The sequence below is a fragment of the Canis lupus genome, chromosome 30 (assembly GCF_048164855.1).
Source record: "Canis lupus baileyi chromosome 30, mCanLup2.hap1, whole genome shotgun sequence".
In the NCBI taxonomy this organism is placed as follows: domain Eukaryota; kingdom Metazoa; phylum Chordata; class Mammalia; order Carnivora; family Canidae; genus Canis; species Canis lupus.
Window position 1 is genome coordinate 15,315,289 of NC_132867.1, and position 27,936 is coordinate 15,343,224.

The 27,936-nt window shown below is 34.9% G+C and overlaps 1 protein-coding gene across 5 annotated transcripts in view; it reads left to right on the top strand.

The window, feature by feature from the left end:
• LOC140621471 (multidrug resistance-associated protein 1-like) overlaps positions 1-27,936 on the top strand; it is an 86,953-nt gene that overhangs the window by 11,151 nt on the left and 47,866 nt on the right. For 3 of the 5 annotated variants that reach the window (XM_072806552.1, XM_072806553.1, XM_072806557.1), the window contains exons 3-12: positions 1,107-1,254; positions 1,988-2,130; positions 8,482-8,659; positions 18,106-18,360; positions 20,826-20,891; positions 23,129-23,266; positions 24,845-24,991; positions 26,958-27,042; positions 27,136-27,202; positions 27,587-27,713. In XM_072806552.1, the coding sequence (XP_072662653.1) occupies positions 1,107-1,254; positions 1,988-2,130; positions 8,482-8,659; positions 18,106-18,360; positions 20,826-20,891; positions 23,129-23,266; positions 24,845-24,991; positions 26,958-27,042; positions 27,136-27,202; positions 27,587-27,713 (1,354 nt within the window). The remainder of the gene's footprint in view (positions 1-1,106; positions 1,255-1,987; positions 2,131-8,481; positions 8,660-18,105; positions 18,361-20,825; positions 20,892-23,128; positions 23,267-24,844; positions 24,992-26,957; positions 27,043-27,135; positions 27,203-27,586; positions 27,714-27,936) is intronic. The other 2 variants (XM_072806556.1, XM_072806554.1) reach the window with 2 other exon arrangements.

Consider the following 27,936-nt stretch of genomic DNA (forward strand, 5'->3'; position numbering starts at 1 on the left):
GAGCACTATGCCTCTAGTACAATCAGAAAGGAAGAAGGAGAAGGAAAAAGGAGGCAAAATATTTTCTCCTCTTGAAGTTTTGTGCCTGCTTTTGAAAAAGAAAGTTCTCCTCAGCAGACTTTTGTTCAGATGTCCTTAACCATAATTGAGTTAAATTATTAATGCCAAGCAAAAGGTACTGAGATTACCAGGACTACTTTAGACCAATCATAATTTATGACTCTGTGGCTGGGGAGAGGACTTACCCCGAGTTCAAGAAATTTTCAACTGAGTAAGTATCAGATTCCTCATGGTAAGAAGATGATGGGGCAGAAGGATGGCTGTAAGGTAAGTATAATTTATTGTCTGCCACAACAACATTTGGGGTGTAACGAGATCATGCACCATACATAGTTTGCCTGGGACAATCCTGATTTAGACCAGTTGTTTGTGCATAATTGCTCACAGTTCTTGCATAATTACTCTCAGCTTACCTTGGGGTAAGCTTATGGAAGGGGGGAGAGTGGAAGTACTGAGATGAGCAGTAATTTGTCATACTTCTTACAGCATCTTAAGAAATGGCACTGTCACACTGGCTCATATTCTATTGGTCAAAGGTCATATGGCCAAGGCTAAAGTTAATGAATAGACAGGTACTCCACATCCAATTGGACAGTTTAAAAAGTCAGGTGGCAAAGGGTATACATGTCCCAGTGGAATAGGAGAGGTTGCAAATGCAGAGGTTGGATCCATTTCTTCTCTGATAAAAGACTAAAAAAGCAGCTGTTTTGGGGTTTTGGAGTGAATACCTTACTGTGAAAGTTGGCTATTTAAATTTCAATAAGAGAGGTAAACTAATAGGTGCTTCCAATATGAGATGAGTAAATGAAATTAGTGTTTCACTAAATAATTGGATGTCCAAATACTTCTTCTAAAATCTACAGATGATAATTGCATATTATTGAACTACCCAATATATTGTATGACTTTTCGAAATACCATCTAGTCATTGTATACTGATTTAAAAAATAACTTACAAATCAGAGAATAAGAAAAATGCATGCAAAATTATTTTTAACTTTGTTATTGGTTTTGCTTAATTGTTTACCTTACTCTTTCATTTTTAGAATAATTGTTTTAGGCTATAAGAAACCTTTGGAAAGAGAGGACCTTTTTGAACTAAACGAAAGTGATTCTTCCTATATCGTGTGTCCCATCTTTGAAAAACAATGGAGGAAGGAAGTTTTAAGGAATCAAGAAAGGCAAAAAATAAAGGTAATTAATTCTTAAATTCTAAGTACCTAATTACTACCTAAAACTAGAAAAAGCTTCTTCCAAACTTGAGATAGTATTATTAATTTAGAAAGTCCCTAAAATATGTGAAAAGACAAGCTATGTTCATAAGTACAGTTGGTTGTTATTGCAACTAATTTCTGTCATCAAATTATTCAGCTAGCCCTCTTTTAGTATCAGGAACAATGTGTTGATATGTTATCTTTGGCTTTTCACCAGTATCTTTTGCTCAACTATTGTGGCAAAGATGGTTTCTATATCCCATGGCCTCTTATCTGTTTGTCCAAATTAGTAATATGGTGACCAAGACCAAAGTTTATAGGGCAGGGTGGGGACTTCATATCTGTTTAGTATCATATACATACACATATACATCTTTAGAATTCCCAAAAAGAAGATATGATTTGAAAATAAAACTGTATTTATATTAATTAATTAATGGAACAGTTTCAACATTCACAAAAGTAATAAAATGACTATTTCTCTTGCCCATTTAGACCAGATGGTGTAAATAATACCAGGTGGTCTGGAGATATACCTTACCAATGATATAGGTCATATTTTCAAGTTCAACTGAATTCATCCCTCTTATTACCTTATTATCTTTGGAGTACATTACTAATTTTATAGTCAGTTTATATATATATTTCATTTTTTTACTTGTATTAGCTCTGCCCAATTTTCTCATTGTTTCTTATTTTCTTTCATTATATAGGCACCCTTTTGTAAAGAGGCACATACCAGGAAGCCATCTCTGGTCTATGCATTGTGGAACACCTTTAAGTTTGTCCTAATTCAAGTTGCTTTATTCAAAGTGTTTGCTGATATTTTGTCCTTTAGTAGCCCACTCATAATGAAGTAAGTCATAGTCTTATTTTTTTAATTTCTCCACAGATAAATGATAAAAAAAGAAGGGAAAGTTCTCATTGCAAATTTTATTTAGGATATGGACATCTTGCTAACTTTGCTATAATACAAATATGAATAATATATTCAATATTTACTGAAGTCAACTGTGTACTAAACAGTGCTCTAAAATCTTTAATTATCTTATTTAATTTTCACAACAATCCTATGAGATAAGAAATATTACACTCATTATCACAATGTGAAAACAGGTTTAAGCAATTTGCCTAAGTTAACATAGCTAGAAAATGCCAGAGCTATGATTAAAAGCTAGGAAGCTGTGGAAGGGGAGGTGGGCCGGGGATGGGGTGACTGGGTGATGGGCACTGAGGGGGGCACTTGGCGGGACGAGCACTGGGTGTTATGCTATATGTTGGCAAATCGTACTTCATTTAAAAAAAAATAAAAAAAAGCTAGGAAGTCTTCTTGAATATATATTTAGAAAATGAAATGATACATATTCTTACTATTTTTCTTAGCTGTGACCTTTTGGGAGTTGAACTTTATCAGCCAGGGTAGTAATATTTCAGTATAAATAAATATAAATGTATATGTCTATATATGTACGCACATATACATAGAGACACAATGTTTGAAGAATTTCCTTGATATTCTTTAATACCAATAAGCCAGATAACGAAATTGGAACCTTGACTCTGGCACCTTTTTCAAGAAAGCATTGTCCTACCTCTAACTGTTATGTGAAGGAAACACAATTTTTTTCTTTTTTAATTAGTCTATGATAATATTTTTGTATTGAATACATTTCCAAGTTGTTGGAGATTTTAAGAACTATTTAATTCATGAAAACATAATTAATCCTTAGTTACCTGAACCCTTGATAATATCCAGGCATGTATTTATCTAATATTTATTGAGCACCTACTACATACCACTATTCTTGATAGACCCTGCAGATAGACAAAGATCAAAAGTCCCTGCTCCAAAGACATTCAGAGGGATGAGATAAATATTAAACAAATGAATAAACATAAATGATATTAAGAAATAATCAATGTTAAGGAAAAAAAATACAATAAGTGAGGGGGTAAGAAATTCCATTCTGGGGAGATTAAAGTGCTATTTTATTTAAGGAGGTTAGGAAAGACTTTGGTGATAGGTGACATTTGAAAAAAGTCCTAAAGGAAGTTAGGGAGGAAGCCAAGGCCATATCTATTGCAAATAGGAAGAACAAGAAGGGCAAAAACCACAAGGCAGGAGCATGCTTGTTGTCTTTGAGGACCCACAGGAGGTAAGTGAGAATAGAGCAAAAAGTGAGACAAAATGTAATATGATTGAAGTTAGAAAGGTCTGGGCATGAAAAAGATTTTAAAGGGCCTTCTAGAATATGATGGTGATACTGGCTTTTATTCTGTTAGAAGGGAAAACTTTGGAAGATTTTTGAGCAGGAATTGGTATGATTAGACTTAAGTTTTATAGGGATCACTCTGATACTTTGTGGAAAATAATGTAAAGAGAAGCAAAAGTAGAAGTATTACCAGTTGGAAGACTGAGATAATCCAAGTAAAAGTCAATGTGGTTTCAACTAAGTTGTAGCAATGAAGGTAATAACAAGTGGTCAGATTCTGGTATATTTTAATGGATGCCTGGGTGATTCAACTGGTTAAGCATCTGCCTTTGGCTCAGGTCATGATCCCAGGGTCCTAGGATCAAGGCCCACATTGGGCTCCTTGCTTCATGGGTAGCCTGCTTCTTCCTCTCTGCCTGCTGCTCCCCCTGCTTGTGCTCTCTGTCAAACAAATAAAATCTTAAAAAAAATAAAGGTAGAGTCAGCATAACGTAATGGTGGATTGAATATAGGTTAAGAGAGGAGAGGAATCAAGGATGCCTTCAGAGGTTTTTTTTTTTTTTTTTTTGTTGAAGTCACAAGGTAAATGAGGCACCATTTACTGAGATATAAAAGCTCAGGAAAGAGTAGGGTAGGAAGTGGGGTGTCCTTTTTGGACTTGCTAAATTTGAAATACGTATTAGCCCTTTTGCAGGAAGGAGTGAATTAACTGACTGTTGTCCTTTGGGCAGCTTATAGGAGTGACTTTTGACTGGCAACTGGAACTTGCATTTCAGGAAGGTTCCTGGTGCCCTAACTGTTAAGAGTGGTTTAGTATGTCCAAACTACTTAATGATCAATATGATTCATGCTGAATACCTACTTTCCTTCTAGAAGTTTGGAATTTGGGCATGTGTTAGGAAGAGGGTGCCTTGTATACTGAATCCCCAATGAGCTTGTCTGGTAGACAATATTTCATATATGTTGCCACAACTAGTTGCTGGGGTAATTAAATGTGTTTTATTTGACACTACTGAGAAAGGACTTTTGGAAGCTTGTGTCTGTTTTCTTCTGGACTTTAGCCCATGTACCTTTTCTCTTTGCTGATTTTTTGGGTCTCTTTTCAACATAATAAATCATAGTCCTAGTATGACTAGATGCTGACTGTTATAAGTCCTTCAAATGAATCATTTAACTAGGAAGTGGCCTTGGGGATCCCTGGCATCCATCTAAAGAATCTAGAAAGATTGTGATTGATTGTCTACATAAACCTGGAGTCAACCGAAACTCTCCACAGACAAGATAACACACCTCTTCTTCTCCTGCTTCTGCTTCTCACCTTTGTATATAACAGCTATTTTTAAGGAGTTGCCCTAGAGTTATCTCATCTATGGTCAGAAATCTCTCTCTCAGAAATATTGACCAGCATCTTCCTCTCCTGCCCTCTTCTGGTGATGTATTGCTATAGTATTAAACATATAGAATTTTAGTAGCATAAAACAATGATAATTTTATTATATTCACAAATGTCTGTGAGGAAAACTTGATAACCACTAAGCTACAGCAACAAAGCATGATTTGTGGATCTGAACTTCAGAGAGTGGTGGATTTTCTTTGATCCACCATGATGGAGGCTTTAGCTGAGTAGCTCGAATGGCTGTCGACAGCTGTAGAAGCTCAAATAGAGACATATGTTTGGAGCCTTGGTTTGGCTCTTGGCTGGGTTACCTTGGTTCTTTTTTATGTGTGCTGGTACTGGAATGTCCAGGATGGCTTCTTCACTTACATACTGATGCCTGGGCTAAGATGGCTGGAGATGGCCGGATATCCATCTCTGTCTGTCTGTCTCTCTCTTCAAGACTCTCCAAATGGTTAGCTTGAGCACAAAAGTCTCAGAGCAATTGAACTTCCTACATAGCAGCTGGATTTTTTCAGAGTGAACATGCCAAGAGGCTCAGACAAGTCTTTTTATGACCTAGGCTTGGCAGCCCCAAAAATCAGATCTGCCACATTATTTTGGTCAACAAGTCCCTAAATAAGCCCAGATGCAAGTGGAAGAGAGAGTAGTTAGGTTTAACTTCTGAGTGGGAGGAGTAGCTAGAGATTTCCAGCCATTTTTAGTCATGTCCTGATTCCTAGTTTTCAATGACTACTGCTCAAAAAACTCATTCTAGAATCTCAATGTGGCCACTGTTTCCTAAAATAGCTGTAGGTCATGGCAATTCAGTGTCCCTGCCTTGCCTCTAGGGTAAGGAACGGTCTCTAATTTTGTGGCATACTTTTGTAACACATTAGCTTGACTATACTGGCAAAATAGTAATATCAATATCCCATTGAAATGAATTGTTATTGTATTTTTCTCCCTGCCTAGACTATGAGCTCCTCATGGTACACAGGATTCTGTATTACTCAATTTCTGTGTGCTTACTGCCTAGTACAGGACTGAACATAGAACTCAAATACATTTCCTGAATGGAATACTGAATTATGACTGGCTTATCCAAAGTCACACTTTTTAAAGAGATTCTCCTTCTAGAGTAATTGAATAGCCTTAATGTTTCTACACCAAGGACTAAATGATCAGAAAGAATTTTAAGGGTTTAACTATATGTTAACTAACTGGAATTTATTTATTTAGTTTTTAAAAAACATTTTATCCATTCATTCATGAGAAACAGAGAGAGAGAGAGGTAGAGACACAGGCAGAGGGAGAAGGAGGCTCCACGCAGGGACCCCGACACGGGACTGGATCCTGGGACCCCAGGATCACTGTGGGACGAAGGCAGGCGCCAAACCACTGAGCCACCCAGGGATCCCAACTAACTAGAATTTAAACAAAAACTTGAAATACAAAAATATTTCTGAGTTTGTATGATCATAACTGAGCCTGGGGGAGCTAATTTTATAAGCTAATTTTGAGACGTATATTTTTTTCTTTCGATAAGGGAAATTACTCGAGAGTACTATCCTTAAGGATGAGAATACATTGTCATGTTATCAAGACTCATATGTGTAATAATCAACATATAAAAATGATACTTTCATTAACTTAGTATTAGAATAAATATGTTTCTTGTTGATTGTGCTTATTCTTTGTCCACCTATGAGTTTTATTATAATATTAGTCAAACAAGAAAATGAATATTCATATCTGATATGATGTGTTTGGTTTTATGGTCTTCATCATGCCTTGATCACAGATTAATTTTAATACTTCCTGATTTATATGTGTAGAGCCACTATGGTACCTATTGATAATTTTTTTTTGTTTGATTTTATGAGAAAGGAAGAAACTTTAGTTTGTAGCTACATCCACAATAAGAAGAACAGTGCACCTTTTTAGGGAAATTTAATTGGTAGACCAAGAAGATATTTAGTTAGTTTTTCTTATAAAAATAATTAGTTGTCTCAATGGATGGCATCTAATAGAGATCCACTAAGAAATACAGAACTTCCTGTTATTTTATCTAGGTGGGATGTGGCATCATTTAGTAGTGTCATTGAGAATACACATTGCTCTAAATAATTTTCAATGACTAGAGGTTGTAATAATAATTTTAGAAACACTGGTATATATTTGATTCCAAAGTACAATTTTAATAATGTGAATATTTTGAAGTACTTGGTTTATAAAGCAATTCGGGAAACACCAATTGCTTTTAATTTTTTCACTCATAAGTTGTCCAAGCTGCCAATAAAATAAATCAAGACTTAGACAATTTTTTATTTTTTAAAAATGTAAACTTTAAAAATGTAAACTCACATAAAGAATGAGTTTTAAAGTCAATGTTCTTAAAAAAAAATGTAAGTATAGTCTGACTTAATTACACGTGGGTTCCTTCTGGTTATTACCTTAAGTTAATTCAAAATGGCTATTTACAATGACAAAACACATTTCTGCATCTCCAGAACTCAGAGTTAAAAAAAAAAAGTACATTTCTAAAACATCTAATATTATACTTTTTACCTTATACAGTAATATACCTAATTATTGCCTAATAATATACCTACCTAAATAAACCCAAGAATTGAGCCAGCAAAATAAATGATATATTAATCTGTAGTATCTGAGAGAATATGTCCAAGTTGTTTTCACCATGATTTAGAGTATAGGTAGTCTTTTTAAATTCTTACTGTTATTAGTCACACAGACACGTTTAAAAAAGGTTGAGAACACCTATATAATGTTATTAACAATGACATGAGGCATTTGGAGTTTTAACCAGTGTTTACAATTGAAGGACAATAAGCAACCAAAAGAGTTATGATTAGAACCATCCTCATTGTTTAGCTGTACCCCAGCCTTAACCCTAATCATCATGACCGTGCTGTCACCAAACGTAAGAGGAAATAAAGGAAAATAGAGTAGACAGAAACTGGTTATGGATAAAAGTAACAAAAGGTGGGATGCCTGGGTGGCTCAGTGGTTGAGCATTTGCCTTTGGCTCAGGTCATGATTCCCGGGTCCTGGAATCGAGTCCCACATCAGGCTCCCTGGAGGGAGCCTGCTTCTCACTCTGCGTATGTCTCTGCCTCTCTCTCTCTGTCTCTCATGAATAAATAAGTAAAATCTATTTTTAAAAAAGTTTTAAAAAGTGAAATATAATTCTGGCCTTTGAAAAAAACTGTGTGCCATTCTGAGAGATTCACTACTTATATTCTAATTGTCATGTTTCCTTATGTTTAACAAAATGCATGATTATTATAAAAAAGAAGCTTTAAATGTCTTTGTGTCTCAACTTGTATGATGAAGTTAGATCAGAACAGTTGGTTGGTGAAAAATTAACCTTGTACTCCAAAGCCTTTGAAAATAACTGTTGCTTCTATTTATTATATAATTTTTGAATTAAAAATAAAGGGGGGAAAAGAGGCCAAATTGAGCAAGAAGAGCAAAGAGTGGGTAAAAAAAATATAGGTGTATGTAACATTTTGACAACACTTCACGCTTATAAGCATTTATCTACTTGAGATGCTTAACGTTTCTTCCCCTTTCTCAATTTTTATATGACATTCAGGCAAATGATCATTTTCTGTGAACATCGCGCAGATTTTGGATGGAGTGGCTATGGTTATGCTTTGGCACTTTTTGTTGTAGTCTTTTTGCAAACCTTGATCCTTCAGCAATACCAACGTTTTAACATGCTCACTTCAGCAAAAATTAAGACAGCCATAATGGGACTCATCTACAAAAAGGTAAAAAATTAAGGAATTCCCAATTTCTAAATGGATTCTTTCCTTGTATACTCTAAAATATAGGAGAGTATGTTAAAAGGTTCCTAGGGTGCCCTTTGAATGTACATTTGTTTTACTTTAAAAGAACTTTGACTCATCCATATTGGTTGTATTCATTTCTCTGTAGGACTCTCTATAGTTCTTACAGTCCCTGCAACTTCCAGTGAGCCCTAATCCTTGAAACTAAATGATGGTTTCTGTCCACTGTTGTATCACTGAAATCCTCCTCACCAAGTGAATGACAACGAATGTAATGTGTTCGTCATTATCTGTGTGTATGTACCATTGAAGTTTCTTCTTTTCATGATATTTTCATTCTGCATACTACTTTTTTCTTCTTCCTCTGTTTGCTTTTCTCTACTTTTTCATGCAACAAAGCCATCTTTCTTTAAACCATCATTATCTGCTTCTCTTTCATTCTAACTCCTGCCTCTGTACCCACCTACCCTCCAAAACCTGGCTGATGCTTATACCTGTGATAATGCTGAAGTATAATTTGTTCTCTCTTGAAAATGCAATTTTAAATACCACCTCTTTACCATCCAGAGCCTTTTATTTACATTATCATCATAAACAATTAAAGAGTTTCTTTCTTCCCATAGTTATCACCGGAGTTGTTCAATCAAGTGCATTTTGCATTCTTACTCTATAGTTTTCTATAAATTGTGGACTCTTTATTTTATTTTATTTATTTTTAATTTTTATTTATTTATGATAGTCACACAGAGAGAGAGAGAGGCAGAGACATAGGCAGAGGGAGAAGCAGGCTCCATGCACCGAGAGCCCGATGTGGGATTCGATCCCGGGTCTCCAGGATCGCGCCCTGGGCCAAAGGCAGGCGCTAAACCGCTGCACCACCCAGGAATCCCAATTGTGGACTCTTTAAAATTTGGATAGAAACCTATTTACCTGTTGTACCTTTGTCATCTGGGAGAATGGCTTTTATACATTTTTATAAAATTTGGATGACTGAGAAAGTGAGTAAATGAACCACTGCCTTCAAGAAATTAGGGGGAATTATTAGCATACATAATAAATGTGTGGGAGCTAAATGCAGGGATTTTTTTTTTTTTAGATTTTGTTTATTCATGAGAGACACAGTCACATAGGCAGAGGAAGAAGCAGGCTCCCCACGAGGATCCTGATATGGGACCTGATCCCAGGACCCCAGGGTCATGACCTGAGCCAAAGAGAGACGCTCAACCACTAAGCCACCCAGGTGCCCCTAAATATAGGTTTTTCTGAGAAGTCAGGTGAGCAGGAAATCTACAATGATTGTGTGCAGTTAAAGAAGGTTTCACATAGAAAGGAAGCCTTTAGGGCAGCCCCGGTTGCGCAGCGGTTTAGCGCCGCCTGCAGCCCAGGGCGTGATCCTGGGGACCTGGGATAGAGTCCCGCGTCGGGCTCCCTGCATGGAGCCTGCTTCTCCCTCTGCCTGTGTCTCTGCCTCTCTTTCTCTCCCTGCATCTCTATGAATAAATAAATAAAATCTTAAAAAAAAAAAAAAAGGAAGCCTTTAACTTATCTTTGGGAAAGGTGTAGAATTTGTATAGTGGAAGGAAGAATTATAATTTGGGCTGAGCTCAGCATGAAACTTACAGGCCCTTTGGCCTTATTGGGCCAAAATGGGTGTGTGGAGTGGTATTAACCCAAATGCAGGGGCATACTGCTACAGTTATAATTCTAGAGACTGTAAATTCTGAGAAATCCTAACATAGAGGAAGGATATCAAAGAGTCTAGGAATCAGTTTAAATATTAACACTTGTTTTTGATATACAGTCCATATGGAATAAGATTTCATTCAGTGATTAAAGCATTGGAGTTTGGGTATAGGATTTGGATGGAGTTACAAATATAAAAGAGTGGACTGCAGTAGAAATTAGAACAAGTGATCAAACAAAAAGAAGAAAATCAAGCATTGTGGGTGAGTCTATTACAAGGGCAAAGATATCCCAGAGATAGTAATGGAAGAGGTAACACTGACTACGGGATGAAACCATAGATTCCTTAGAGAGATTAAGAATGAAGAGCACTCAGGATCAAAGGAATACAGCAATCAAGCCAGCTCAGTAGATCTTGTTGTATGGATTACGATTTAATGCCAAATCCATCAAACAAGCAGTAGAAAACATAACCTGCATTGTTATAACCCATGTTGATGCACTGAGATAGCATGTGCAGATGGCACTGATATAAGGCTGCCTTTCTTCTGAGTCTCCTATCCTACATCTGCTTTCTGGAGAGAATCTCTCTCCATGGGACTAATTAGGATATTTAGATTTCTATTATCTTTACAAGTGATAGGATTCTGATTTTTTTAAACCATATTTAGGTACCTTCAATATCAAAATGGCTCTCATAGTGGCACCAGATGACCCATATAAATCTGACATTGGCTCTACTGCATCAGAGATTTGTTATTAGAGTGGGGTAAACATGGTCTCAGACCCTTTTCATGGTGAGGAGCAGAGATGGTAGGACTTCCTGTTCTCTGTCCACCCACATGGTTACTGCTAATAAAGTTCACGAATATAATTTTTGGAATAAAGTTCACGAATATAATTTTTAAGATTCGTGGGGAAAACATGGGCCTCATTCCACTTGATAACTTTGAGTTCATGAGTTTCAAAGCTTAGCTCACAGATCCAGGCTCTATGACAATTCTTTTTTTTTTTTTTTAAAGATTTATTTATTTATTCATGAGAGATGCAGAGAGGAGAGGCAGAGACATAGGCAGGGAGAGAAGCAGGCTCTTGCAACTCTATCCCGGAACCAGGGATCATGACCTGAGCTGAAGGCAGACACTCAACCACGGAGTCACCCAGGCGTCCCCTCCCTGACAATTCTTGAGGACTAAGACATGGGATATGCTTCAAAAGCAGTGTCAATTAGTGCTGGGTTTCATGTGGGCAGTCTAGGGCATTCCTTCACCAAACAATGTCCAGTAGAATCTTTGTGATTTTAAAAATGGATAAAGGTGATCAGAAGGTACAAAACTTCTAGTTAAAAAATAAATGTCATGAGGATATATTGCAGCATGGTGACTATAGTTAATAATACCATATTGTGTATTTGAAAGCTGCTGAGAGAGTAGATCTTAAACGTTTTAATCACAATAAATAAAAATTTTATAACTGTGTGGGGTGATGGTTGTTAACTAGACTTGTGGTGATCATTTTGCAATATATACAAATATTGAACATTTTGTTAAAACACCTGAAACTCATAATATGTCAATTAAATGTATCTCATTTTCTTTAAAAACAAAGGGGGGGGGGCAGGAGACATTTGAAGCATGGAGTGCCCACAGAGAAAACAGATTTGAGTTTGAGACCAAAGAAATGTTTTATGTTGAAGGAATAATATGAGGATATAAAGTATCTGAAAAAAAAAAGAAATAAAGTAAAATGAAATAAAAGAAAATAAAAACTTCCTCATTTCTAAAAAAAATTTTTTTTTAAAGATTGTATTTATTTATTCATGAGAGACACAGAGAGAGAGTCAGAGACACAGGCAGAGGGAGAAGCAGGCTCCATGCAGGGAGCCTGACATGGGATTGATCTCGGGTCTCCAGGATGACGCCATGGGCTGAAGGTGGCGCTAAACTACTGAGCCACCGGCTGCCCTAAAAACATTTTTTTTTTTTTTAAACTAAACGAAAGTGCTATATCCACATTATCCAGTTTGGCAGCCAGTAGTCACATATGACTATTGAGCCTTTGAATTGTGGCTAGTAAGATTAAGGAAGTGAATTTTTAAGTTTAATTAAATTTAATAACACGTAGCTAGTGGCGGCCATTACTGGACAGTAGTTCAATATCTAAACTGTCCATATTTGTAGTTTAAAAATTTTCTTATCTTAATTGTGATAAATATAAAATGCAAGAAAATTGATAAAAGTGCATTTTAAAAAAATAAAGACACCTAAGTGTGGTTAAGAAGAGGAAAAGCAGAATCAAAATCCTGCACTTAGAGTCAGAAAGAGAATACTGGCATACTTTTTTTTGCATACGGATGAACTGAAGAAGAATAAGTTCTTATAAATGTTATGAGGGTCCACCTTTGGGTATACAATATCTCTCTAGAAGTATAGTAACTATTGGTTTAGAATCACTGGGTTAGGAATTTTTAGGGCTCTTCCAGCTCTAAATTATGTGACTTCTATGACTTAGAGCTAGGATGGTCAGGAAAAATGTCATGATTAATATTGCATGATTTAGGTTTGAAGGATGAATTGCATGAGGCAAAGATTCTACTGTTGGAAATATATTGTGCGAGGGAATATACAGTTGAATACATGGCTTGCTCAGAAAATGATGAGTAGATTAATTTAGCTGAAGATAATATCTTATGGTGGGGAGAGAGAGGATGGTAAAACAGAATAGATTGCAACTCTGTTTTCAGAAACTTGAAAGATACATTGTAAAAATGTACTTTAGTTCTCGAGGAAATTGGGACTTATTTGGGCCATAGGCAGGTAGATGATCAGGAGAAAGTAATGAAAATAGAGTTGGAAATAAGGAGTACCTTAGAACTATTTCAATAGTTCAGGAAATAAAGATATGAACCAAGAGCATGGCAATGAGTCTAGACAGGAACAAATATATAAGAGGGGGAATGTGAAATTGCAAACAAATTTCATCATCAGTTGATAAAATGAGATATTAATGAATTCAGTTCAGGGATAATCAAGATATTTCTAGTCAATAAGAGAGGTTTTTGAGGCTGGAGCCCTAACTGGTTCATCTGGACCTTGTTAGGGTATAATTCACTAAACGAAATTAATGAAGTCTCAAAAAGTGATGTCACATAGTTGTGCTGTGTGTGTGTGTGTGAGAGAGAGAGAGAGAGAGAGAGAGGGAGACTAGGTAAAGAAAATATTGTAGAAAAGAAATCTCAAACTTGGATGGAATTTTAAAATAACAGAGTTTTGTGGAAGTGATTATGATTACAATAGTTAATTAAAAATGGGTTAATTTTCATTTTTATTGAAGAGCATTTATAAACTCCCAACTTTTTATATGGTTTTAGATTTTACAGTTGGGGTTTTCTCTTTTTATCTCATTCTGGCTTTCTCTCTTTTATCTCTTTTTTTTTTAAGATTTTATTTTATTTATTCATGAGAGACAGAGAGAGAGAGAGAGGCAAAGACACAGACAGAGGGAGAAGCAGGCTCCACGCAGGGATCCTGATGTGGGACTTGATCCTAGGTTCCCAGGATCACACCCTGGGCCGAAGGCAGCATTAAACCACTGAGCCACCCAGGCTGCCCTCTCTCTTTTATCTCTTTAGGTACTTTTTACCAGACAATTCTAGAACATGTTGCATCATCCGGTATAATTTTGTTGTCATATTGCAGTATTCTTCCAAATTGTTTCATATAACAAAGAGGGAGTTTAGATTGTATAATTTAGCAATAAGCAGTAACTAAATTCCCCTTCATGGCTTGTGATTTTTGTCCCTTACAGAAATGTAAAAGTTTATTTGGCAGAAAAATATTGAAAGAGAAATCAGTGCTCGGATGTTAAAAATGCCAGCCAGAACAACAGCCAATTATATAATGCCCTTTAATACTTTCCTTAATATTTTGAAAGCAATTAGTTTTTGAAGAAACTTTTCTTTTGTATATTGAAGAAAATATGTGTAATGCATAAAATAGGAAAGAGAAAATGACAACCATTCATAAGTCTAGACTGCAAAGATAACCTTAATTTTCCCTTAACATTTATTTTGCATGCATACTTACATATTTGCAATACACTATTTTGTAATCTCTTATTTACTTCATAGTATATCATGACCAAATGTATTGAGAAAACACATTGTTATATGATTTTTTTTATATTTAATTTGTTTGCTTTTGTTTTTAAGTACATTTATTTTTACATATAAACATAAGTTTAAATTCATAGTGGAAACTTTCATATAAATATTACACTTTTCTCCCACTATTGTCATTTTTTCCCTATTTTGCTTTCCACCTTGCTTACCATCTTCACTCATAATGTATATGGTTCATTTAATATATATCAAAGTACCTTTTCCACACATTCTTTAAAACCATTGCAACATTGTCTTTTGACAGTAGATATGATAGGTAAAGCTGCTGCCAACCTCTACTTCTTATTCCACCATTTTAGGATTTTAGGATTGATTTTTCTGTGCTTGGGTGCATGTATTTCTTTTTATTTTTTTAATTTTTAAAAACAATTTTATTTATTAGAGAGAGAGGGAGAGAGCACACAAGTGAGGGGCAAGAAGGGGCAGAGGGAGAAGGAGGAGCAAACTCCTCCTGAACAGAAAGCCCATGCCTGGCTCCATCACAGGACCCCAAGTTCATGACCTGAGCTGAAGGCAGACACTTAACCAACTGAGCCACCCAGGGACCCCATAAGTATTTCTTTTTAAGGATAATTTTAACATTATAGAATTTACAAATTTCACCAGGGTAAGAGAAGGGATACTATTTTCTAATTAGATTGGTATTTCTTGACTGCTTTTGGTTTGAAATCTTTCTGTCATTCAAAGAGATTTTCTTCTGTTTTTCTTTATTTCTTCTTATTCTTCACTTGTAAAGTAATTGTGTTATGTTTTATGTGTATATTATGTATATAATACACATATATAATAAATACATATTAACATATATATATCTGTTGCTCTCTGTTTTAAGCAGTATTTTGAAGAAAAGTACTATTTTGTGCATAGATATAGATATACAATCAGTTGTAGATATAGACGTAGCTGTAGATATAATGCTCACATATATATTGAAAAATACAAGGAAACTTTCAAATCAGAACAATTGAGTAACTTACCCATTATAAAAGAGTTGTGAAATAGAGTAGCTGGCCCTGGACCCCAGTAGCTGTCATTCCACTCTGGAAGTCGTGTTATTTGTTATTCTGAATTTATAAAGAAATATAAATGTAAATATATTAATATTTATATCATCATAATATGTTTATATAATATATACATTCTTATGTATATATTCATGTCTTGTGTGTGTGATCTCCTGAAACTTCTCCATGACTTTAATCTTTTTAAAAAATCATTTCATTTTTCAAAATATGTTTTCTCTAATTTCTGGGAAACAGTTTTGAACACATCTACTTAATAGTTTAAGAACTCCATTTGTTGTAATATGCATTTGGACTTTTGGTGCCTGCATTATATTTTTAAAAAATTTGACAGTTGTGTTTTCAATTTGAACTCATTTTTCTCTTCTTTCTCACTTGTAATGGATATCATGTTCTTTCACTTTAGGTTACAAAGCATTATTCATATATTTCTCATGTTTCTTGTGATATGTTTTTTTCCAATAAGAGGTCATTCATTTGATTCCTTGGATAATTTAGCTACTTTTATCTGTTCAATCTGCTAGTATTTTCATAAATACTAATACCATTTAACTTTCCCTTCTAGAAGTATGAGAGAAAATATATTTATTTATAAGTTGCTGGTAGATTCTATTAGAGATCAATGGACCTATCTGAAGAAGTGTTAGAGACTTAATGACATGAGAGTTATGGTGGTTCAATTTCCATTGTTTCACTTGGCCACATCAGGTGGTCAGTAATGAATCAGGAGGAGGTTAGGAGCTGGTTTTGGAGGAGACATGGCTAAAGCTTAACTGTCGCAGTGACTAAATATTTCGCCTCTTTTTTCAGGCTCTATTTTTATCTAATGTTTCTCCTTTCTTTTTTCTCTTGTGGCGGTAGTGGACATTCTGTTTTATCAGCACAACAGTCCCCCTTACTAGTCATTAACAGAAACATTTCCAATTTACTGTATAGAAATGTAAATGAGAATTGAACATTGTAGTAGCCATAGAGCTTAGGGGGATCCTGGCACCTCCTGAACCTCCAGGGCTGTGCAGTGTGTCTGGTGGGTCCGTGGCCTCCCCACATGCATGAAGCCCTCTTGCTTTAAGCTCAGGAATATTTAGAAGAGTTTTGCTGAAGGCTCTGACTACTTGTTTTTCAGATGGGCCTTTTCTTTGGCTTTGCATTATTCATTACTTGAAAAAAATTTATTTTGAGTGCCTCGTGTACCTCATTTACTCCTGTTAGCTCCACCTCTCTATCTGGTCTCTTTAAATCAATGTAGTAGAAATTCCTTAAAATTCTTGGCACATGGAACACCTGGATGGTTTGGTGGTTGGGCATCTGCCTTCGGCTCAGGGCGTGATCCCAGGGTCCTGAGATTGAGTCCCACATTGGGCTCCCCGCAGGGAGCCTGCTTCTCCCTCTGCCTATGTCTCTGTCTCTCTCTTTCTGTGTCTCTCATGAATAAATAAATGGAATCTTAAAAATAAAATTCTTGGCATATGAATAGGCTTTCGCCTGGCTTCTAGTACACATACCAATTCTCCACTACTTTTTACAATTTATTTTTGCATTTCACTGGGAATTTAGAATGGGTGAAGAATTAAATAAATGAATTTCTGACATCAACCTTAGTAAGAATTACGAATAATTAAACTTGGGACTGTTGAATTCAATATACAAATATTAAAATAACATGCAGATTAAGGAAGAATTGGGCCTTGGAAGAAAAGTTGTATTTCCATCTGCTCCAAGAAACCTTTCCAATATTTTTCTCTCTCTAAATTCCCATGGCCTTTCTTAACTATTTTTATAATTAACAGTCATCCTGTGTGGGAGGTATATGTGGGTGGTGGGGTGGACTCCACAACCAAATTATAATCTTCCTGAGAATTAGGACAGTATCATTTTAAAATTTTCTAGTTTCAGGCATAGTACTGTTGTTCATCAACATTCATTAGATATTTATTGATAAAATTTAGATGGTTTAACATTATAGGGGTACCAATGAATATAGAGGATCCCCAATGCTAGAAATCTAGAACAGATTTTTTTTGCAATTTTTTAATAAGATTTTATTTATTTATTCAGGAGACACACACACACACACACACACACACACACACACACACACACACACACAGATAGAGACATAGGTAGAGGGAGAAGTAGGCTCCCCATAGGAAGCCTGACTGGGACTCAATCCTGGGACTCCAGGATTACACCCTGAGCCAAAGGCAGGCGCTGAGCCCCTGAGCTACCCAGGCATCCCATTTGTTCCCAGTTTTGTAATCAACAAATTGTGCAGTGTTCTTGAGAATGAATTTGCTTGGGAATCCAAATGTTACTCTTTATCAATATGCGGTGGATTTTATAACTGTGTTTTGATCAGTAATTGCATCTTCTTCATCTAAAAACATTTTTAAGAGTTTCTGTATTTCATAATTGTACTACATAAATAATCTTGTAGATTTTCCTAAATATATAAAAATTGATATTAAAAGTTACCATTGTTTGACTTATAAAGATGCTCCATGATCTACAGGACTCTTTAAATATTTCGCCTCTTTTTTCAGGCTCTATTTTTATCTAATGTTTCTCGAAAGAGATTTTCAACTGGAGAAGTTATTAACTTGATGTCAGCAGATGCCCAGCAGCTCATGGACTTGACAGCAAACCTCAATCTCCTCTGGTCAGCCCCTTTTCAAATCCTGATGGCCATATCACTTCTTTGGCAGGAGCTGGGGCCAGCAGTGTTAGCAGGGGTGGCAGTCCTTGTATTTGTTATACCAGTGAATGCTTTAGTTGCAACTAGAGTGAAAAAACTAAAGGTAAGAAAAACACTGCCTCATATGTGTGTCAAGCAGAAGCTGAGTTTTCTGACTTGAGTTGACAATAACCTAGTTAATTTTGTACATGTGGAAATAATCCAGATTTATCATTCATTCATTCAACCAATATTGATTGAACATCTGTTCTGTGCCAAAGTACAGCAATGAGGAGAACTGATAAGTTCCAGCTTTCATTAGAGGAGACAAGCATTAAGAAATAAATAAGGAACATAACGCCTGGTGTTAATTTACATGAGAAGGAACATAAATTAGGCTAGGATGCAGAGTAACAGAGGGTGCCATTTCACATACAGGGGCAGTAAATTCTGCAGGAAAGAAATGATGCATCAGCAGGGTAAGGGAGGAATCCTTGTGGATGTCTGAGAAAAAGATTTACCAAGCAAAAGGAACAGTGTGTGCACAGCCTGGAGGTAAGGATGTGTTTATTTTATCTGAAGAGTGGCCAAGGGCTGGTGAGCAAGAAGTGACTGGATACAGCAAGGAGATAGTAAATGCTTAACTGAATTAATTTTAATATTCTTTCTTTACATTCAGTCAGTCATTCATCTTATTATCAGTACACTTTTTGACCTCTGGCATGTGTCAGACAGTGTGCATTATACTGTACTATAGGGATGGAGACACAGGACAGAATCACTGTGCTGAAAAGCCACGCTGTGGAGGGAGAGACAGATGGTTTCATGGGTTAAAGTAACTACGCAAGTGCAGATGTATTGCCTATCACACTTATTTTATTATTTTGAACGGATCAAAGAGTAATAGTATCCATGTACTGACATGGAATTATGTCAGTCTTATGTTACAGGAAAAATAAACATATGTTTGTGTGTGTGTGTGTGTGTGTGTGTGTGTATATATATATATATATAATGCATATATGTACATAAATGTCCTTAATCCAGTTTTTAAAATGTGAATATACCTATGCACATGGGTGTGGTAGAGATGAATACAAATGAATTTGTATAAACATAGAAATAATCTAGAGACAAAGCATCATTCTTTTAAGAATAGTTACCTATTGGGGCACTTTGGTGGCTCAGTCAATTAGGCGGCCAGCTGTTGGTCTCGGCTAAGACCTTGATCTCAGGGTTGTGAGTTCAAGCCCCACACCCAGAGTGGAGCCTACATAAGATAAGATAAAAGATAAGATAAAAGATAAGATAAGATAAGATAGATAAGATAAGATAAAATAAAAAGTTACCTATAGAGTAGAATTAGGTGTGAATGGAAGTGAGATTTTTCACTTGTTACTTTAATACATTTAAGTGATGAGGATTTATACCTTCTTTTGTATTTTTCTGATTTTTAAAAATTCAGATTAATTACCAAATAATTAACAATGAAATAATTATGAATTCTAAGACTCTAGTATTTAGAATAAGAAGCTTGTTTATGATTATAATAAATACTTTTTTAAAAAAGCCTTTATTTATTTATTCATGAGAGACAGAGAGAGAGAAAGGCAGAGACACAGACAGAGGGAAAAGCAGGCTCCATACAAGGATCCCAATGTGGGACTCAACCCCGGGCCCTAGGATCATGCCCTGAACCAAAGGCAGACACTCAACTGCTGAGCCACCCAGGTGTCCCATAATAAATACTGTTAAACTAACTTAAAAAAAATTCTGTATTTTAAATAATTTAAATTCAGATATTTAGGAATAGAAATACATTTGGGGAACCTTAATATAGTGCCCTAAAACTTTCAGAGACTGCAGTATTATGTACAAATATGCTAAGAAGAAAATATGCTTTCAATCACAAAAGTAGTATTATGGATGTTAACTGGTAAATGTGTACTTTGCTAGACATACAAATGCTATACTTATTATTTTGACATAATTGTGACAATATTATTGGAAGAAATCCTTAAGAAGCAATACCCAAGCAATGATAAGTATAAAATAATATAAAAGTTAAATATTTGAATAAATATATAGTAACTACATAGGATTTGCAAAAAAAGAGTATTTAAATATATATATTTTAATTACAAGTATTAACGTTCAAGATAATGTACTTACAATATATAGATCTTTATTTTTATTCCTGTGATACTTCTTTTATAAAAAATATACATGTAAATAATTGATAGAGTTTGGGGAATTTTATCACATTTTAATATAAGATGAATGTTATTTTAGTATTCAATTTTAAACAAATTACATTTAAATAAATATTATATTTTCCACTATTTTGTAAAGTATACAACCTTGCATATATTCTACTACTGGCTTCTTTTAAGTTTTAAAATATCTAGTTATAACTAATTTTAACATTAGCAATAGAATAATATTATAAGAATATTTTAAGATGTTTTCAACAAAATATTATGTAAAATAGAGAGAATAGTTTATATTTTTTAAAATAGCTGTGGCTATGTAAGTTAAATTATTACCAACTTTTGTCAAATATGCTATCATTTTGTTCCCCTTAAATAGAAAAGCCAAACGAAGAACAAAGATAAACAGATAAAACTACTCAATGAAATATTACATGGAATTAAGGTAATATAAAAGGAATATGATTTTAATTTCACTATTTATAATATAGCCACATTAGTCAATAAATGATTTTTTAGAACGTTTAATATCAAAATAATTATATATGTAAATAAAATTGTTGGCAGAGTATTTCACCTTTCAGATGTATAGGAATTCTTATTGCTGAAATAACATTTAAATAAAACCAAATCAAATGTAGGTGTTTTCTTTTTGTTTCTCACCCAACAACTGAACACAAATGTCTCCAAAGACACGAAACATGACTTTTTGGGAGGGATTGGGTGGAAGAGATGGAATGAAGCAGGCAAGAGTGGCAAAACATTATCATCAGTGTGAAGGCAGATTTATATGGGGAAAGTGATGACATTCATTCAGGTTCTTATATGTGGAATAGAAATGATCACAAATGTTATTCTTCACAAGGTATGTTATATATTATTTATTCCATAGGAAAGCTACTTCCCATGGCATTAATATTTTCTCTATGATAAAACAGTGAATCCTTGGGGTGCCTGGGTGGCTCAGTTGGTTAAGCCACTGTCTTCAGCTCAGGTCTTGATCCCAGGGTCCTGGGATAGAGCCCTGAGTCAGGCATCAGGCTGTCTGTTCAGCAGGGAACCTGACTTTCCCTTCCCCTCTGCCTGTCACTGCCTGCTTGTGTGCTTGTGTTCTCCTTTCTCTCTCTCTTTCTCTCTCTCTCTTTCTCTCTCACACTGTGTCAAATAAATGAATAAAATCTTTAAAAAAAAGTGAAACCTCATGAACTTTTAGATAGATAGATGATAGATGATAGATAGGTATATAGAATTTCAAATCTCGTTGCACCCGAGTCATGCCTTATAGGATTTTTCAAAATGGCAAAATTTGCAAAGCCCATATGGAATATCCTTCTGGAATTCATCGTTCTGTCTGGTGCATCTATCTTTATAAACATAGGATATGTCCATTATATGTACACATTGATAAATAAAATTCCTGCTGTATTGTACTGTGTAGAACCTTCACAACATTAAAAATTACTAAAATGAAAGACATTGTTAGATTAAAGATACCCTGAAAAGAGACTGATACTCATTTATTTGTCTGAAATTAAGAGTGGCCTTAAGTAGCTTTGAAATTTAACTCAGATTAAATTATTGAATAACTGAGATTATGTAATAAGGTCATACACTCCCAAAGTAACGTGATCCAAATGCAGCTTGTACCTCCCTGTGGGCTGATAACCCTTGTCTTCATAAAAAGCACAGCACTGTATGCTTATAGGTTTTAAATATTGATATTATTAAAAGGAAACTTGTATTATCAGTAGGACTAAGACAGTGTAGATAAAATAAAAGAACATCTCCTAAAGATCTGTGCAAAGTCTAAAATTTGAAATACCATAGAATACACTAGAATACTGGTAGAGGACCAAGTATAGGTAAGTTGAAAGTATAGCATACTTAAAGGTGTGGGTGGTCAGTTTCTCTGGGGTAAGGATAGCAGATGCCATAGCCTCTGTCTGACAATAATAACTACCATTTGGTGAACATTTTCTGTGGATCACACGCTGTACTGTTTCCTCATATAATTCTTATGAACCCCAAGAAAATAATTTCTCATCCTCATTTTCCAAACAAGGAAACAAAGTCTCTGTGCAATTAAGTGTCATGGCTAAGTTCACAGAACCAGTGAAAGATTTTTAGGATACTCCGGAGAAACAGAACCAAGAGAATGTGTGTGAATATATATATTCCAATTTATAATCTCAAAATACCAGTCACCTTTCTGAAAATGGCTTGAAGTCCCATGCCATCAGTTTTCAGGAAATTGGGAGTCCAGGGAGAGGAGCATAGCTATTAAGAAATTAGTAGTGGATTGAAGTGAGAGTTGGACCAGCAGGAAGAGAACCAAGATTAAGTTAAGCAGAAACTGCTACAGAGCTTATACCAAGAGCTGGGATGTTTTTAAAGTCTGGCTCAGGAATAAGCTATTGGTGGGTAAGATGTACATAGGCTAGAGAGACGGTGATATTCTTCTCCCAGCTACCTACCTGTCCAGAAAAACACAATTCATGGAAATATTTTGATTCAGCTGAAAATAGGAGCATTTTACTTTTATGAGTTTACCATCTTTTCTTTTAACTTCCATAATTGTGTGTGTGTTGGGGGGGTGTGTGTATACTGTATATATTTGTATGCATGCATGGTTTTGTTTCTTCTATGATATTATCAAATAGTCACCGCCTGACTCCTCTACAGATCCTCAAACTTTATGCATGGGAGCCTTCCTATAAAAAGAAGATTATTGAAATTCGTGAACAGGAATTGGAAGTTCAAAAATCAGCTGGATATCTTGCTGTGTTTTCTATGCTGACATTAACTTGCATTCCATTCTTGGTAAGTGTATGTAATATTTCCTGTTTTGATTTTCAGATTTGCAGATTCACCTCCAAATTACCTGGAATTAAGGTGTCCAAAGTGAAATCTTCTATATCTGAAATAAATTTTTCAAGAAAAACTGTCATTGATTTATGTAGATTAGATAATGGAAGTTTTAAAGAAGGGGAGAATATGTGTATTCTCATTGGTCTGTATTTTTTACATATAATAAAATTTTACTTCTTTGTAAATTTCTCACAGATCAAACATGTGCTTTCTGTTCTTAAACAATGTAACTTTCATTTCAGAGTTTCATTTTCTCTCTAGAATGTCTTTTTTTTTTTTTTAAAGATTATTTATATATTCATGAGAGACACAGAGAGAAAGAGAGGCAGAGACACAGGCAGAGGGAGAAGCAGGGTCCATGCAGGGAGCCTGATTTGGGCCTCGATCTTCAGGATCATGCCCCGGGCTGAAGGCGGCACTAAACCGCTGAGGCTGCTCTAGAATGTTTTGATTTGTGTGATTAATCCCTTTTAAGCAAGATCCAAAGTCACACTATATGGTGTTGGGAAGACTGGATGTTTCTCCTGCATGCCAGACAAGTTATAAATTGCTTTATTTCATTCTTGAAATAACAAGGCATTGCTTTTCCCACTTCACAATAGGAAATGGAAATCTATTCTAGTTTGGGAAACATCCTCAAAGTTACAGAATTAGTATTTGGAGGCAAACTGATAGGAACTGAGGGCATTCTCTTTCTTTCATACCATGTAAATGTTAGGAATCCCATGCTATTTAAACTAGAGTATAACCTGCCTTGAGGTATGAAGCAATGTATGAAAGCCAAAGGATAATGAAAACACTTAGAACTGAAGCATCTGTTTTAATCAAATTTACCATCCTCAGCGGTCATAGGATCAGGGGAAGTTCCATGTGTTTCTCTTGTTGATAATTTAAAATATTGTTTTTTTAATTTGAACAAATATGTAGGTATTATGAATATAAAAGCAATATTTACATTTGGAATTCTTTGGTAAAAATGTCCAAGAAGCATTTGCTTAAGAGAAGTTGTAGGTACATGAAGGTCAGTACATTCTCATCATATATGAACTTTCCTGCCTTTTCTAAATGAAACTTACAAGAGTAAATATAAACATTATGAGCCATAATTTATTCATAATTTCTTCAGTTAATTTTATGACTCACAGAAAGTATTATCATTACATATGAATCAGGATGTATACACACACCACTGGAAAATAAATTTACATAATACTCCATCTTGAAAAAAAGATCAATTAGTATACATATTAAATTGCAGTGATAACTAGTAAGAACATGGTGATTTACAAAAGGGAGCTGGACCATATGGTCTCAAGGCTGCCGTGGTCTGAGGTACACAATTGTATCTGTATATCTTAGTGTACTAAACATTTATTTTATATTCTTCAGCAGTCACACTGAATAGTGCTGAATTTTGGTAAACAACAATAAAAAAGGTTTTGAGTTTTTCCCCCTAATTTTTTGGGACTTTAACTCATCCTGTTGTTAGCTTTGAGTAATTGAAGAAAAGAATTTGTCTCTATTTTTCAGGTTTCTCTGGCGACATTTGGCATCTATTTCTTATTAGATGAAGGAAACATTTTAACAGCCACTAAAGTGTTCACATCCATGTCTTTGTTTAATATTTTGAGGCTTCCTTTGTTTGATTTACCAGTGGTGATCTCAGCTGTGGTCCAGGTACATCCAAAATATGCTTAAACTAAGAATCGTTCATCTACTGGAGTCTATGGTTTTGCACATTTTGTCTTTTTTCCCATTATTTATTTCACTTTTTGTGGTTGTTTTACACTGCTTTCAAAATTAGTCTCCCTGAATTAACAAGTGATAGAAAACATTAAAGATTGGAAGGAATCATGTCTTCTTTGTCTATGCTTTTCTTCTATCAAAATGACTTTTAAGTATTTCAATATAGGATATTGTTTTCTTTGCTAAGTGTTAGTTTCTTTTGTTTGGCTTTTTAAAAGCTGATGTCAGATACTATGCCATCAAAAGGCTCATTTTCTGTTTTCAGTTGAAGATTTTTTAACGAGGTCCTTTGCCTGGAACTGGATATGAAGGTTTTCCCAGGGTTTAGCAGCATCTCGTCTGTACTGAATGAATAAAGACAAGTGCATTGATAATATCAGTCTGCCAACAAACCGTGTATGAGATATTTGGTTCAGCCTACCTCTATTGTAATCTTCAGTCTCTGGAGGCTCTGTGAATAAATACTATAATGAGTAGAAAGCTGCTGAAACCACAGGGAATGTGAAGAAGTGAGTTCCTTGATCCCTGAGAACCTTGATGCCCTGAGATTTCCTGTTAAATTTTTTGAATGTCAGGTTTGGATTGTCTGGGTGTCCCCCATCGAATCCATTTTCTCAAGTTGAATTCATAAACCAAGTGAAGCTTTGCTTATTGGAACCAACTCTTTGATTTAAGAACTTTGCCCTTAAATTTTTATATTATTTGAATAAATATTAACTTATAGTTGCTAATAGTAACTATAATAGTAACAATGATATTAAATTATATTGATTATATTAAAATTATAATAGTAATAATAGTATATTATTTGAATACATAATTATATAGTGAATACCGAGTAATCCACTTTTGTCGTACCTTTTTTGTTGTTATTTTACTAATAATGACCAACAGAGGGCAGAGAAGTACTGTTGATGTGACGCTTTTAACATTTGTTTCATAGCATTTTTTTCTTAAGAAAAATACCATTCTCAGAATCAGTTTTGTTTTGCTTTTGAAATTAGAATCTAGCTAAAGGTCTGCTATCTCAAAGTGTTCTCCAACTCCAAGTAGCACACTACATAAATACGGAAAGCAATTGTCAAAGGAGAAAGAGAAGTAAAGGAAAGAAAAAGAAGTAGATCTGCATACTAATATGATGTACTTGGTAAACAAAACCATGGCCCAGTTACATCTTATTCACTAACAATAGATGTCTTCTAGCCTAGAGTGAATAAAAATACATTAGAGATTTCATGTAAGTCAGCTTGAGGAAAACAAAATTGATACTTTTTCTTTTTTTAGTAATTTTATTTACTTATTTGAGAGAGAGTGAGCGGGAGAGAGAGCAAGAGTGGGGTGGAGGGTCAGAGGGAAAGGGAGAAGCAGGATCCCCCTGACCCGAGAGCCTGATGTTGGGCTGGATCCCAGGACCCTGAGATCATGACCTGAGCTGAAGGCAGATGCTTAACCTACTGAGCCTTCAAAATTTATACTATTTATCCTAATTGTAGCTAAGCATATTGTAGCCCTGTTACTGAAACTCGGTGTTATTGCCGAAACTATCATTTAATATTCAGAAGCCGAATTCATTCAATTCTAGAGCTGTTCTTAAGAACTAATCTTCCTATAATTATTAATTAATTAGTTATGATGGCTTTACCAGAGTGTTAAGGAGGAACTTTTGTGTCTTTTTCTCATGCCTTCCTGCATAAATGACATCTGCTTTGATCTGTGATTCCTGAAGCTGTTTTTTCTTTTTAGGAATGAAATTATTTATAAACATTAGAACAATTCAAGCTCTGCTTGCTGAATATCTTCAATATCTTCAATTTGCATCACAAATTTTTAATCATGCTGTAAGTCTTTTTAGTTGAAGTTCTTGACCCTCAAATTCCATGTGTGTTTATTTTGATAGACAAGAATATCATTGGATCGTCTGGAAGACTTTCTCAACGCTGAGGAGCTTCTTCCTCAAAATATTGAAACAAACTACGTAGGAGGTCAGCATTTCCTCTGCATTCAGTATTTATTTGACTTCCAGGTTGAAGATAATAGGCTCTAGGATGCACCATTGTATTTATTTTTCTTCTTAGATCATGCCATTGGATTTACAAATGCTTCCTTCTCCTGGGATAAAAAAGGGATTCCAGTACTAAAAAAGTAAGTCATAGTTTGGGGAAAATTAAAAACAAAATTTTTTATTAACATTGAATTCTACAATGGTCCATATTTTTATTTCTTAGAGTTTTTAAAGCAGAAGATGAATATATTAAAATTTACAAGACTTATTTTTTAACCTCCCACTATACTTTGCATTTTTATGGATTTTTTTTACTCCCTTGTTTCCTATTCATTTCTTCTGTTTTCTCTACAGCGTTTGTTGTTTGCATTTTTGGAAGGTTGGGTGTTCATAGAATAATGTAGTATAATATGAATAGCAGCAGTTTCAAGGATGATGCTCAGTACGCTAATTTATCTGGGAATAAACATTAAAAATGTAACAAGAACTTCCTATATCATCTCTTTCCTTTTCTTGTCATACAGCTTGAACATAAAGATTCCAGAAGGAGCTTTAGTGGCTGTTGTAGGGCAAGTTGGATCTGGCAAATCATCTGTGCTTTCTGCCATCCTGGGGGAAATGGAGAAACTTACAGGAGTTGTTCAAAGAAAGGTAAAGCTAACAATACATTCTTTCTATATCTCCTAGTGTAGTAGGCTACAGTCAACACATGGTTAGTGTCAATAAGAATTTATCAAATCAAATTGAAGATGCAAGTATTTAATGGGCATTTCTAGTTTGCAGCAAACATTTCAATTTCCACAAAAATTGATTAGCTATGGATGGGTTAGTAACAGCATTTTGTCCTCCAAATACTTTAGTGAATCATTTATGA